This window comes from Dysidea avara, chromosome 5, assembly GCF_963678975.1.
Source record: "Dysidea avara chromosome 5, odDysAvar1.4, whole genome shotgun sequence".
In the NCBI taxonomy this organism is placed as follows: domain Eukaryota; kingdom Metazoa; phylum Porifera; class Demospongiae; order Dictyoceratida; family Dysideidae; genus Dysidea; species Dysidea avara.
Window position 1 is genome coordinate 15,065,632 of NC_089276.1, and position 15,993 is coordinate 15,081,624.

The 15,993-nt window shown below is 37.3% G+C and overlaps 1 protein-coding gene across 2 annotated transcripts in view; it reads right to left on the reverse strand.

Annotated features, from left to right (window-relative positions):
- Positions 1–651: 651 nt before the first annotated feature.
- Positions 652–15,993, reverse strand: part of LOC136255793 (cell adhesion molecule DSCAML1-like) — a 35,109-nt gene continuing 19,767 nt past the window's right edge. For both annotated transcript variants that reach the window (XM_066048686.1, XM_066048687.1), the window contains exons 10-16: positions 9,532–9,676; positions 9,298–9,467; positions 8,480–8,606; positions 8,231–8,431; positions 7,809–8,174; positions 2,763–2,886; positions 652–910 (exon numbers count right to left, since the gene is read on the reverse strand). In XM_066048686.1, coding sequence (XP_065904758.1) covers positions 787–910; positions 2,763–2,886; positions 7,809–8,174; positions 8,231–8,431; positions 8,480–8,606; positions 9,298–9,467; positions 9,532–9,676 — 1,257 coding nt within the window. In that variant the 3' untranslated portion in view covers positions 652–786. The remainder of the gene's footprint in view (positions 911–2,762; positions 2,887–7,808; positions 8,175–8,230; positions 8,432–8,479; positions 8,607–9,297; positions 9,468–9,531; positions 9,677–15,993) is intronic.

The window sequence follows — 15,993 nt, forward strand, 5'->3', positions numbered from 1 at the left end:
AACAGCCAAGCTGTAAAAAAAGAGTGCGGCCCTGAGAAAGGCTATGGTGAAAAAAGATGTGAAATCCAAGGTGGCGGCCAAGAAATGGCTGTGATGGTAGGTTAATGGTAAACATTTTAATAACAACAATTCAGGTGAATTTGGTGCCGCTTGGTCTTGGCACAAAATTCACCTGAATTGTCGTTATTAAAATTTTTACCATTAACCTACCATCACAGCCATTTCTTGGCCGCCACCTTGGATTTCACATCTTTTTTCACCATAGTCTTTCTCAGGGCCGCACTCTTTTTTTACAGCTTGGCTGTTTTGGATTAGATATATATATATATATGTGACCGGATTTGCGAAAAAGTACCTTTTCCACACATTTGACATATCAGCAAACAAAATGATGTAACACTTGACTCCTTATACCAATTAACTTGCTCTTAGTAGCAAAATGTAGCCAGATACTGTGGCTACATTCATTGAAACTTTCAAGTAATTATATGCAATGATCAAAATGTTATGAAGCTTTAAAGTCCAAAAAATGAGTCAAATTTTGTCTGTGAAAAAGGTACCTTTTCGCAAATCCGGTCACATATATACATGTATATATATACCAAGCCAGTAAATAGCTAATACACTTCAAACAAAAATATTCAATGACTATTTAAATGGATATTTCAAAACTAAAACTTTCATTACATGCATTTCATAAAAAGAGTTTTCAAATATGAAGACTACTCAAAACTTTCCCATATAATATATGCTATACAACAGAAATGATCTTGTCTGTGTATAGTTCTAAAATTCTTCATCCATTGTATCTAGCAGAATACCACTCTTCTTTTTTGATGTATGATCATTTGAAGATGATGAATCTTTCATTTTCACACTTGCAAACTGAAATGATTCCCTCTTTCTTGATCTAGTACAAAATGAAGCAATACATAATACAGTTTTAATTACACTAAATGATAAACACAATATTCTTTCTGAGCACCCTTAACAGTACACAGCAGTGGCAGATCTAGCAAGTTTAGGAGTATATAGACCTTACATGGGCATTAGTGGAAGTCTCTCAACAAGTGTACGAAGCACACTCTGGGGGGTCAGGGCCATAGGATATTTTGAAAAATTTGCCTTCTGAGACTGAATACTTTTGATTGAATAAACATTATTTATTTATTATCCAGCTCTACAGCAGTGGCAATACTGACATGCAGCAGAAGGCAAAGCAAGCCAACTGAATGTACCCACAGGGAAGTTTTGACATTATTTTTAGTCTTGTTTTGGCTAAACTTGTTGAACAAACATTGTAAGTGATTACATGTTGAAAAAAAAGAATTATAAATCTGCAGGACAAGCAATGTGTGGGACACAGCATAGCTAAAACAAATGTAGTAGTAAGATTTCATGCTTCCAGCAAACTCCTGATTCCTTTCACTATGGAATGACTGTCAGTGAGTTCATAGGCATATATATGTTCCCCTTAGTTTGACAGTGCTTGCCCCTTTGCAAGGCTTTTTTTTGCAAATGGGCAGGTGCTGCCAGACTATAGTAGGCTTATATTATACTGATAAAAAGTTTTGGAGAATTTTTCAGAACAGTTACTAACGCAGGGACAGATCCAGACTTTTAAAAAGAGCAGTTCCACTTTGGAATATGGTAATAGTATCAGCTATACCCTAGTAGTAAAATTTCATTAAAAAATCACCATCCAGCGATGTTTCACTGTTAAATCTTACCGTTAAGCCTTTAGAAATATTGATTTTAGAAGTACTAGTAATCAGTAGTAATATCTTTAAAGCATTGAAACGATAGTTAATTTAGAGACATTTATTACATATGAAGAGACCACCTTCTGTAGCTGACCCTGATGGGAATAGCAAAGATTACCTATATAGGTCGTTAGCTATATATATATATATATATATATAATATATATAGCGAATGTAATTTAAGCACTTGACTACTAGTCTACAAACTATTAGTAGTTTCACCCACCTGCGCCCGCTCTGTGAACTGATTTCAGGTGCACACCTTATTGTCAGAGGGGTTTCAGCTGAAGCCAATGCAATTCCCCTGTATCTGCCAATGCACAGTATTTTATATTATTTTTTACATTACTGAGGTATGGTTAGAATATGTTGTAACCATCAAATGTAACATGATCTTTACATCATCTGAGAAGTGTTAGGTAAGAAGAAGCTTTCAGTTTATCACACTATAATAATTTTCAGTGTCTTATAATAACTATATTCTGTATCCTATGAAATAGAATGAATGGCCTACAGTGAAACCTCAGTAAAAGGTGCTACACAACTGTATCATAAGAATGTTCAGATCTTTCTCACAGCATTATTTATTTTGTAACAGCATTTTTATAATTGATACAATTGGCATCTAATGAAGCCACTAGTGTAAGGAAATTCCACATTTGAATAGGTATCATAGAAAATAAACATATAAAAAACAACGAATCAAGGGAAGTCAACACCTACAGTATAGTCATGACTGAAGTATGTACGTAGGAATTAAATGCCCACGTAGCTGCAAGTGTAGATGACCTCCCTTGTTTCATTGCTGTTGATGCACCCTCTTGGATGCTCTCAAAATGTCTTTTTCTTAAACCTTAAATGCAATTTCAAGGGGCCAGGGTACAAGATGTAGGAGTTTGGGATCATAATCCTCTAGTCAGTTCACAAATTTGCATGGGCAAGAAAGCCCAAACCTCCATGATCCTTAGTACTGTATCATACACTGCATGCAATCCTCACCTGTAGCACACAAAGAGAGAAACAATCACTACCATTATTGCTATAAATAATATACCACCAACAACTCCCCCAATAAGTGCACCACCAACACTTTGGCCTTCACCATCAGCAACAGCCTTTGGAACTGTAGACAAACAAAAGGAACATGACATTCAATCATTTAAGCAATATAAATTACACATATAATACTTTTATTATTATTTATTATTAAATTACAGGAAATAGGCACAGCCTGTGAATCCTGATCATAAACACACATTTATCAATGCAATTATACTGATAATTAGTCCAGTGCTCGTCCAGCAAGTTCATAAAAGATGAGAGTGAGGGAGCATCAACCACATAAGAGGGTAAACTATTCCAGTCATTTATCACCCGATTAGAAAATGAGTTCAATCTGAGGTTAGTGTGAGCTCTGGATTTACGTAACTTGAAGTTGTGACCTCTAGTTGATGAGTGGGTGGTGGGAGTTGATGAGTAGGTGATGGGAGTAAAGAGGGTAGAAGCATCAACATCAAACATACCATGAAGTAATGAAAAAAACAAGAAATTAGTTGACGAACTTAATAAAGAAAGACGTTCACGAGGTAAAGCAAATTTGATTATCTGAAATGGTGTGATAGTCACTAGACCACCTCGCTCTAGAGATCAACCTTCTTCCCAGGTTTTGATCTCAGGTCATCAGTCATCCTGATGACCCCTATATTTATGTAAGTCCAGCAAATCAGTCTGTTGTTACAAGTGAGCTCAGCCCTTTGAAAGTATTGTATACTAATGCCGATCAGTTTATGAACAAGCGTGAGGATCTGTTGATGTTAATAGCTGGTGATCTGATACTAATTACTGAAGTTATTCCTAAGGCTCGAGCTATTTGTATGTCATCCGGTAGATTGGCTATCCCTGGTTATCTTTGTTACTCTAATTTTGACCCAGACTCAAACATCTTCACTGTGATAAGAGGAATTTGCATCTATGTGTCTGAAAATATGAAGTTCATTTTTGATCTGAATTTGAGGAGCATTTATGGACACGCATTAAACTCAAAAGATCTCATACTATAGTTGTAGGTTGTGTCTACCATAGTCCGTCATCCAATTTAGAGACCAGCTCCAACTCCTTATGTGAACTCCTTAGACAAGTATAGTTAGCTCCTCATGTCCTTATCTAATTTTTGGTGACTTTAATTACAGCAATATCGACTGGGATAATATGTGTTTAACCTCTAGTAGTTCTCACGTTCAATCATTCATTGATACAGTGCTAGATCTGTTTATGTTCCAGCATATAACGGAGCCTACAAGGTTTAGAGGTGATGCTACCCCTTACCTCCTGGAGTTGGTTTTTACTAACAATGAAAATATGGTTTATAATCTCAAGTACCTTCCTGGCTTGGGCAACAGTGATCACTTGTGTATTTCATTTGACTTGGACTCTCCTGTTTGTCAAAGCACAAATTCAGATACTGCCCACAAGTATAACGTATATCGTACTGATTTCAACAAAATGAGTTAAGGACCACAAAGTACTGTGGTCCTTAACTACATGAACAAGGAGGCTTTGAAATTGAACAACTTTATGGCGGCAGTATGCATTATCAAAACTACCTTCTGATCATTATGCTTTACACAGTGCAGAAATCAATTGCGAAACCTTACTAGGCAGCTGAGGAGTAATTTTGAGAAAGAACCTGCTTAAAATGTGTATACAACCCTAAATCCTTTTGGAAATAAGTGAATTCTTGTTTGGGAAGTAAGTCTTCTATAGGCGATTTGTTATTATTTATCTGATGATACTGTGGCACAGTCTGACAAGGAAAAGGCTGATGCCTTTAACAGTTTCTTTGCCAGTGTTTTTATCAACGAGGATATCAGCTCCTTACCTGACTTTCAGGTAGATACTAGTATTCCCATTCTTAGTAATGTTTCTGTTACTTCCAATTTTTTTTATGTGAAACTGCATAATTTAAACCCCAACAAATCTGCTGGCCCTGATAATTGGCCTACTAAGGAAATGGCAGAACAATTGTGTTTACCTCTTACAATCTTATTCACCAAGTCACTTAGAGCATCTACACTACCTGGTGCTAGGGCATGTGATACCTGTTTATAAAAAAGGTGACCGTAAACTTGTAGACAATAACTGTTGTTGTCAAGCTGTTGGAATAAGGAACACATACTTGATCACTTTATTGAAAATCATTTGTTTGCTCCTAATTAGCATGGATTCCTTCCTAAGAGGTCTTGCATTACCCAACTCCTCTCAGTAGTTGACCATTGGACTAAGACTCTTGACTCTGGTAATCCTGTGGATGTTGTGTACATTGATTTCCGCAAGGCTTTTGACTCAGTGCCCCACAAAAGACTCTTACTCAAACTTCATGGTTATGGGATCCATAGTGACCTACTTCTATGGTTGACTAACTTTTTGACAGGGAGAATGCAAAAGGTTGTTATTGGTAATGATTCATGTGACTGGAGTGATGTGATCAGTGTTCCCCAAGGCTCAGTCCTTGGACCCCTGTTGTTTGCAATATATGTAAATGATTTCCCCCAAGTAGTTGAAAGTCTAATTGCTGATGACACACTGTATCGTATTATTTCCACCAATTTGGATATTGCTTAACCCCAAAGAGACATTGATAATTTCCTTGAATGGTCTAAATTCTGGCTGCTGAACACAAATAATAATAAATGCAAGGCCATGAGGATCAGATTATCAGACAGTACCCCTCACACTTACATGTTAGATGGAGAATCTCTCAGTACTGTATCCCATGAGAAAGATGTGGGTGACCTAGTCGACCATCAACTCAAGTTTCACCAGCACGCTGCATCTGTTGTTGCAAAGGCAAATCGAGTCCTGGGTCTCATTAGCAAGTCTTTTGAATATTTGGACACTGATTCCTTACCTATACTTTACAAAGCTCTCGTTCTCCCAATTATAGAATATGCTAATTCAGTTTTGGCCCCCTTCTACATTGGTGATCAAAAAATAATAGAAAAAGTACAAAAACATGCTACGTACTCGATTAATACCTTCTTTTCTCAAACCTGGTTCTGTCAGGTGATATAAACACATCTTTGTACTGATCCTTATGTCGTAACAAGTAAGAATGAGAGGGGAGATAACTTTTTGATTCTTCACTATCAAGGGTGATCATTGCAGGCTTGTGTTTGTTCGTGACTTTCTTTCCCAAGCGTATCAGCTTTACAATCTTAACTTCAGTATTGAAGACACTTGTACATAGCACACCAAAGGAGTCTTTATCAGCCTGGCAGTCAGTGGAGTTCTTTTTTCTAATATGGTCTGCTAACTCATCAGCAATAGTCTGAGTAGTATTAAATGGAAGTACAGATCTAGATGGTAGTGTGGTTGACAAGGACTCAGTTGCAGAGCTAATTTCCTTTTGGATGTTGCTGTTAGCATGAGATAATTCATCAATCTTTGAAGACATTTCCTAAATAGACTTGTGCAGTTTATAGCAAGTAGCTTCTAACTTATCAATGCTAGAAGGTTCAAGGCTGGTAGGCACTATACTTTTGAGTAGCTTGTCTTCCATCAGCTTCATTCTTTCATTGAGTTTTTTCATCTAAAAAAATGCTGAATGCACCTGAAAATATTCAAGAGCATCAAGAATGTTTTCTATGCAGGAACTGCAGAAACACAGCATGTTATTTGGCACAGAGTCCAATAGGGCCGCTTCTTCGTTCTTAATGCCAGCACAGGCTTCATGCTCCCACTGAGAACACACAACACGGTTCTCACTCACGTTTTCATTACATTTTACACACGGACCTAACTTTGCAGATTTATCTGTAGGCTTATCAGGCGATCCGTTGGGAAGTCTGTTCCTCCAGTAGGTGAGCTTCACCGATTTTTCATTTAGAAAGCACCAGTAACCCAAAGTCTAAGAAAAACGATTCTCTAGCACTGTATAACACAAGTAGAACCTTTTCAGGTACCGTTCAAAGGGACCACAGTACTTTGGTATCAAAGTAATTGTTATTTTCTGAGTAATGATCTGATTGTTCATGCACATGTTTTAAGTAATATATATATATGTTTCTGTTTAATTCTAACAAAACCCTATAAATTTACCACAAAGTGATGCCTTCAGGTACCACTGAGTATTGAGTGATAAATGTGTACAAATGTGTGTAAATACACTGTAAATGTGGCAAAGTATATAAAATTGACCAGATGAGCAAAACTGGTTGCTTTTGCACATTTGTCAAATTGTTTCTCTTTTATATAAAGTAACAAAGTTTTTTCACGTTATGATGAATAGTCTGGGAGATACAGCACTTGACAGTTGGAAGAGCAATAAATTTGATTTGTACAGGCAACAGTATTGTACAGGCACATAATTGACCAATATAACTCACGACTGAAACAAGCTACAAAGACCAAACTTGATTCAATCTGTTGCCATGAACTAGAGAATCCATCACGGTATAGTCCTTTCCCTATACTCCTCCATGTGGGCAAACAAGAAAGCCATTCCAACAAAGGTAAACTTTAATCCGTAAATAAGCGCTCATAATTTGTGCACGTTTGCTCTACAATTATGAAACAAAGATTTTCTTCCTCTCCATGCATGGCCGGCAGATAAACCCAAGGTTTTATTGATTTCAGCTTTGTTTCAGTGCACGCAGAAATGATTAAAATGTGTGTAAATCTTTTGTGTAGCATGTACAATTTTACCCAGGTTTAATTTTAATTTATATCATAAAATTTTGCAAATTATTGGCTTTTGCTGAGCCGGTCACAATAACATGTTCCCTGGTCATCTCATCACATACGTACATGGATGTAAATACTCACTGTACATGCACTTATTAACTAAGTATGCAGTACATCATTAAGGACTTGTAATGTATTATGAATCAATCAATTTCACGATTTATAACAGAGCAATAACTGTTTAAGCTTGATAATAATTATTGTAATTTAATTTAACATTAACAAGCAATAGGCCAGTTACAACTGACAACTGATGATGATATTCAAAATGTACTGTATCATTAACATCTATATAACACTAACCAATTACTGAACTGCTTTGTATAGCTGTTGATCCATTGTTTGCTACACTGACAACCACAGTGTATTCTGTACCAGCTTGCAGGTGTTGAAGCACAGCAAAAGCATCGGATGTCTTGATTATTTTGTCAGATTGTTTCTTCCCAATAAACAGAGCTACAGTGTAGCAAGGAAACCCTCGAGCTTCAAAAAAACTTAGAGGAGTCCAGGTTATGTTAATTGATGTATGGTCAATCTGTACAAAAGTCACATTTTCAGGTGATTTTAATGGATCCAATTCTTTACTGAAGAATATCACATAATCATTGAGTGCTCCCCTGCCAGCACTGGTGAATGCAACTACTTGAACTTGATATGGCACACCTGGTGCTATACACAAGAAGCAAATGTTAAACAATACAAGATGAGTTTCCTATTGTACTTACTTAAATTTTGAATTGTGTGTTTCCTAGCAGTACTGGCTAGTATATCACTTGTCATAGTTTCAGTGGAGTCATTATACACAGAATAGATCAGTTGGTAGCCTATTATTATTCCATTTGGCTGTTTGGGTTGGTACCATACCATGACAGTACTGGTACCATTAGGTAGACCAATGGTATTATAAATCAGTACTACTCCAGGAACTGTGAGGAACTATTAATTCAAACTTTAACATCCAACTGATAATTTACCTGCTTCAGCTGTCCTTCCAGTTACTACATTACTAGAATTACTAGTCCCTCCTCCATTGGTAGCATTGATGGTCACTGTTACAAGTTGGTAGGGATGACTAAGTCCAGTAATGATATAAGACTGTGTCTATAGCAACAACACAATAAAGTATAGCTTTATCTACATATGTGACCGGATTTCACATAACAAGGCTTCCACACACACAAAATCAAACTTACGATTTTACCAGAAATGGATTGCTGGTCTAATACACTATCATATTTCACACTGTACTTCCTTCAGCACTGGCAAGTCTGGTTTCTGTAGCAGCTTTCTTCCGACCCTGTCAAAGCCACGAGTGTGAGATTGGCACCATTAAATGGCCATGGCTTTGTGATAATGGTGTGTAGTGAGCTGGGACTTCACAGAGAGCTCGCCAATAGTGTTCTCAGTCAATTTGGAGTAATTTGAGGGCCATGGAGAGCCCAAACTTGGCCTCTGGATTACAATCGTCTTCTTACTTCATTTTATACCCGTATATTAAGACCACCGTCCACCCCCACCCTCCCACCCTATTACTACCACCTGTGATATTATTACTCGCTCGAAAAAAGCTGCTCACAACAGGGCAAATTTTGGGTATCAGAAATGTATACACCCACTCAGTGATAGCTAGTGAACAGATGAACAATTGGTGCAAATTTTGTTTGCACAGCTGTAGGCACTGGGAAGTTATTACACAATGACTCCTTAAAATCGCCATAACTCCTAACAAAGCTTTGTGTGTCGAAGCCTTGTTTTGTCAAATTCAGTCACATATGTATTTAAAGGAACTTACAGGTTGTCCATTGAAGTTAATATTAATCTTCTTTTTTATTCCATTATCAGTGACATATGTGATGCTGTAGAAGCTTAGAACACCATTGACTCTATTAGGTATCATCCAGTTTACACGAACTGAATATGTATCAGCAGCAATAACTGAAGTGATTATTGGTGGACTAGAAGCTGTACAATGTATAAAATGCAACAGAAGTTACAATATATGTAACTATGTATTTCTCATATGTACCTGCTTCATTTGTCCTTACTACTACAGAATTTCCCATTATCCCACTAGTTATTGATCTGGCATATATCACTATACTACAATCGTAAGTGGTAAATGGAGTTAGTCTAGTGACTGTCCCAATTGTATGTGTACCAGGAATGATGACCTGAAAGGAAACATCAAATTTCTAGGCATGTACATATACACAAATCACTGTAAATGAACATGTTACACCAAAACATATTTAATGTGTTATGAGGACATCACAATTATGAGAACCTAACTCCACGGATAGGTCTCTTACATCAACACAAAAGCTAGGAGGATTCTCTCTAAGGATTTGATATTAGCACTTAGGTGTATAACTGATATTAGCACTTAGGTGTATAACTGATATTATCAAGACACACGGTAGTGTGTCATGCGGCCAAGAAAGCCAGCGCGCCACACCATGAGTATAATTACAGGAAGAAACAAAATGCAATTTTCACGCATACGTAGCTCCGTGCTCCCTTCTCAAATTGGAATCATTTTTATACTGCAAATGCTCACCACCCACATACCAACTTTGAACAAGATTGCCTAATGCAATTGTGAAATAATTATAAGCCTTCAAAACAAAATTCGGCTTAATTTCTCATTTTTTTCTTCGTTTAGGAGGCTTAGATTATTCTTTTCACACACTTTATATAAAATGCAAATGTGTAGCTCGATTATCTTGAGCTTTGGTACACTTTAAGAATGTATTGCGGCACAATCATGTACCAAGTTTGGTGTAAAATCTGATTAATAATGGACAATTATTTGCATTAAAAAAGGTCAACTTGTCTCGCCTACAGGGTAAATCGCTTATGGGAATAACTTTAAAATCGTTATGTGTATAAGTTGACCATCATAGCTCAAACCTTTTGTGGTTTAAAAGAAATCACAGTGACAGCTAGAGTTACAAAGCTAAATCCAAACAAGTCAAAATACTCTAATAGAATAGTCACCATGGGGTATAATAGTGCATGAAAAAATATCAAAAAACAACAAATTATGTAGCAGTGTTTGAACCAGGGACCTCCATATTAAACACCCTAATCCTTAATCACTAAGCCGCTGCTATCATGGTTGATCACTTCACCTAATTTCTGCTCTATAAATGAAAATTCTAGCTCAATTATAATTTCATAGATCAACCAATGGAAAATCTAGATTGTTCTAAAACATTCTATGTGTGTTGTATTACAAATCCTCAAAAAATGTGTGCTCTATTAGAACATTACAAAAACAATCAAATAAACACTCTGTGATACAATACAGTATTACAGCCTCTCTAGTATTCCATCAAATCAAAGTTGATATTATAGCCATTTGGTATACAGGTACTACACTACTTACTATTAAGACCTACGTACTCTCGCCAATCAGCATTCATCATAATCATCATAATAAGTGCTATGCTAATAAAACTTGTGACAATAGCCTGCAAATTGTATTCTAGCATAAAAGGTGCAAGCTTTGTTTGAAAAATTGAGCAACTGAAACTATCACGTTTTGCATGAAAAATCAAGATACTCTAACAGAACAGTCACTGCAAAATCTTAATAGGCAAATAGTATTCCTAACTTGGAAGACATTTACTTAGTTATAAAACACTATTGCAAATAAATACAGGCACTACATATATATTACAACTTTATATAACCATGAACAAGCAAGCACAAAATTATATCAGTATAATACTTTAGCGTGGGCATTCAAAGGTGCCGTTCAGGGTTTAACTCACATACAGTATTCACCAGGCAATATCTAGATATTACCCAGGCAATATCATGGGAATGAAGTTTGCTCCTGGCTTTGATGCCCAACCAGTTCAAAGATACGAAGCGTTTTGACTCATTTTATTGGGCGACACAGAGTGTTTTATTGTTTTAGTTTACACATTAGGCAAGGCTCAGTATAAATGCTAAGCATAGATTATTTGACAGTAACTTACTGCCACAATAACAAAGGTTTAATTTAGTATTAAAAACTTTACACCACAAAAATCAATCCCACAATCGAAATTTCTGGTGTGTGTTGAAACGTAATGACGTAGGAATAATGTTCTGAGAGTTGTTTGCCTACGCTGTTGAAACCAAAATCGATCATCAGATACTAGTGTATAAAACAAATGGGGTGAGTGATATCAGGTGAGTGTGCCCTGTGTGATATATATATGTTGCGAGGAAAAATCGTGGCAGGTTTTTGGGTTATATTATATCACGGATCACCCCCACACCTTCGATGTCCCTAATATATAGTACAATCGTACTGTATGATATATCAAGACACACGGTAGTGTGTCGTACGGCCCAAGAGGCCGGTGCGCAACACCCGTGAGTATATTGACAGGAAGAACGAAAACGCAATTTTAGATATATATCTAATCCAAAACAGCCAAGCTGTAAAAAAAGGGTGCGGCCCTCAAAAAGGCTATGGTGAAAAAAGATGTGAAATCCAAGGTGGTGGCCAAGAAATGGCTGTGATGGTAGGTTAATGGTAAAAATTTTAATAACGACAATTCAGGTGAATTTGGTGCCACTTGGTCTTGGCACAAAATTCACCTGAATTGTTCTAACTGCTCTTTCTACAGGGTGAATTGTTTGTAGCTGAACGATCTACAAGGTAACGTCTTCTAGCTGATCTCTCTACAGGGTGATTTGTTTGTAGCTGAACTATCTACAAGGTAACTTCTTCTAGCTGATCTCTCTACAGGGTGATTTGTTTGTAGCTGAATTCTGTACAGGTGATTTGTTTGCAGCTGAGCTCTTTACAGAATGGTTTCTTTGTAGCTGAACTCTCTACACGGTAACTTCTTCTAACTGATCTTTCTACAGGGCAATTTGTTTGTGGCTGAATTTTCTACAGGGTGATTTGTTTGCAGCTGAACTCTCTATATGGTGGTTTCTTTGTAGCTGAACTCTCTACAAGGTGACTTCTTCTAGCTGATCTTTCTACAGAGTGATTTGCTTGTAGCTGAACTCTCTACAAGGAAACTTCTTCTAACTCAGCTCTGTACAGGGTGAATTGTTTGTAGCTGAACTATCTACAAGGTAATTTCTTCTAGCTGATCTCTCTACAGGGTGATCTGTTTGTAGCTGAATTCTATACAGATGAATTATGTACAGGTGATTTGTTTGCAGCTGAGCTCTTTACAGAATGGTTTCTTTGTAGCTGAACTCTCTACAAGGTAACTTCTTCTAGCTGATCTCTCTACAGGGCGATTTGTTTGTAGCTGAACTCTCTACATGGTGGTTTCTTTGTAGTTGAACTCTACAAGGTGATTTCTTCTAGCTGAACTATCTCTTTCCGTAGTTGAAGTCCCTACAAGGTAACTTCTTCTAGCTGATCTTTCTACAGGGTGAATTGTTGTAGCTGAATTCTGTATAGGTTATTTGTTTGCAGCTGAGCTCTTTACAGAATGGTTTCTTTGTAGCTGAATTTTCTACAAGGTAACTTCTTCTAGCTGATGTCTCTACAGGGTCATTAGTTTGTAGCTGAATTCTCTACATGGTGGTTTCTTTGTACCTGAACGCTCTACAAGGTGACTTCTTCTAGCTAATCTTTCTACAGGGTGATTTGTTTGTAGCTGAACTCTCTACAAGGTGACTTCTTCTAGCTGATCTTTCTACAGGGTGATTTGTTTGTAGCTGAACTATCTACAAGGTAACTTCTTCTAGCTGATCTCTCTACAGGGTGATTTGTTTGTAGCTGAATTCTGTATAGGTGATTTGTTTGCAGCTGAGCTCTTTACAGAATGGTTTCTTTGTAGCTGAATTTTCTACAAGGTAACATCTTCTAGCTGATGTCTCTACAGGGTCACTAGTTTGTAGCTGAATTCTCTACATGGTGGTTTCTTTGTAACTGAACTCTCTACAAGGTGACTTCTTCTAGCTAATTTTTCTACAGGGTGATTTGTTTGTAGCTGAACTATCTACAAGGTAACTTCTTCTAGCTGATCTCTCTACAGGGTGATTTGTTTGTAGCTGAACTATCTACAAGGTAACTTCTTCTAGCTGATCTCTCTACAGGGTGATTTGTTTGTAGCTGAATTCTGTATAGGTGATTTGTTTGCAGCTGAGCTCTTTACAGAATGGTTTCTTTTTGTAGCTAAATTTTCTACAAGGTAACTTCTTCTAGCTGATGTCTCTACAGGGTCACTAGATTGTAGCTGAATTCTCTACATGGTGGTTTATTTGTAACTGAACTCTCTACAAGGTAACTTCTAGCTGATCTCTCTACATGGTGGTTTCTTTGTAACTGAACTCTCTACAAGGTAACTTCTTCTAGCTGATCTTTCTACAGGGTGATTTGTTTGTAGTTGAACTCTCTACAAGAAAACTTCTTCTAACTGATCTCTGAACAGGGTGAATTGTTTGTAGCTGAACTCTCTGCAAGGTAACTTCTACTAGCTGATGTCTCTACAAGGTCACTAGTTTGTAGCTGAACTCTCTACATGGTGGTTTCTTTATAACTGAACTCTCTACAAGGTTACTTCTTCTAGCTGATCTTTCTACAGGGTGATTTGTTTGTAGCTGAGGAAACTTCTTCTAGCTGATCTCTCTACAGGGAGATTTGTTTGTAGCTGAACTCTCTACAGGTGATTTGTTTGCAGCTGAACTCTCTACATGATAGTTTCTTTGTTGCTGAACTCCCTACAAGGTAACTTCTTCTAGCTGATCTTTCTACAGGGTGAATTGTTTCTAACTGATCTCTCTACAGGGTGACTTGTTTCTAGCTGATCTCTATACAGGTTACTTGTTTCTAGCTGATCTCTTGAATTCTCTTCAGGGTGACTGCTCTATTAGAGTATCTCGATCTTGCACTTGCTACACCAAGTTGGATTCCGTGTTATAACTCCGTGGCTTTAAGTCTGATTCTTCTACACCATTGAAGAGCCTTTCTAAGATGATTACTTCATCTGTACAGTGATTTTCAAAGCATTACCCCAAGCGGTTTTTCTGGTAGGCATGACAAGTAGTCGTTTTTTATTAGCTAATCTCAATTGCATAATTGTTACACACTGTTGATTTTTTCATTGTACCTTCCTGGTTTTTAACTTGATTTCTTTCAAACCACAAAAGGCTTGAGGTTCAATAGTTAACCTATTCACCTACCGATTTTCAGCTTCTTCCCATACGCGGTTTACCCTGTAGGCGTGACAACATATTGGTGTTATTTGTTATGAATAATCGCTCATAATTCTTTGCCTGTTTATTGTATTCCAGCAAAAGTTGGTACCGAGATGTGCCTTTATACCCCCCTTTTGTGTGTCAAATTTCAAGGCAATCGGATATGACGTTCGCGTTTTCTAGCAGTTTTTGTAAGTGTGCAACAAGAGGAAGAAAATTAAGAAGAAAAAAAATTAAGAAACTAAGCCAATTTCTGAAGTCGCATATCTCGGGAACACTAGAAGCGATTTCGCTCAAATATGGAATGTGGAGTGCTGAAGTTGGTGGGCATGTCCACAGCAAAAATCGTCTTGTTTCATCAAGGCAGCACTGAGCTACGGAGGTATGAAAATTGCGTTTTCTTTCTTCCTGTCAATATACTCATGGGTGTTGCACACCGGCTTCTTGGGCCGCACGACACACTATCGTGTGTCCTGATACCACACCTGTGGTTGAGATCAAAAGCGTCGCGCTGTGGTATATAACTGATATACCATGGCAAACTGTGGTATATAATTGATATACCACGCTTTGTGGCTACGCTTACTATATATGGTGTAGCTTCACACATTCCGCAAAATCCTTATCTAAATGGTAAACAAGTCTCTAATAACAAGCGCTTCAATTATTCACCTCAGGAACTGGAACAAGTTTCGATGAACTCTTGTCTCCTTCGTGAATAACTAACTAATCGCGACTATGTGGGCGTGGCACCGTTAAAAGTGTAAAACGTCTGATCCATCAAGAATTTCTATTGATTTCCATCTCCAGGAGGTGCTGTTTCACTATAACTTACTATCTATACTCGTTTTCATCTACTGGGGTGTAGAATATAACAGTTATAACACGACTACTCGGGATATGACTAAATATACGCACTCTCGTGAATCGTGCGTATATTTTAGTCATATCCCTCGTAAGCATGTTATAACTATAAAATATGTGACCGGATCTGGGAAACCCAACACAATTGCGCATTTTTCAAATTCCTGTTTATTAAATAACCATAATCTAATTAGCCAAGTGTACCCTCTGACAAAGTGTCAGCCACATAATTATGCCAATAACTTTAGGAGTTACAGCCCTACAAAGTAGCAACAACAGAACAATCGATTTGTACAGCAAGTATAGGGAAAATAAATTACAGGGGCCTACAAAAATGGTTATAACTTACCAATGAATTGAGGTACAGAGCTACACGTTTCACCATCGTGTTTGCCATGAATAGGGGAATCAAGTACTGGGTAAGTTTTTCCTTTGCTCACCCTTCTTCACTGCATACAAA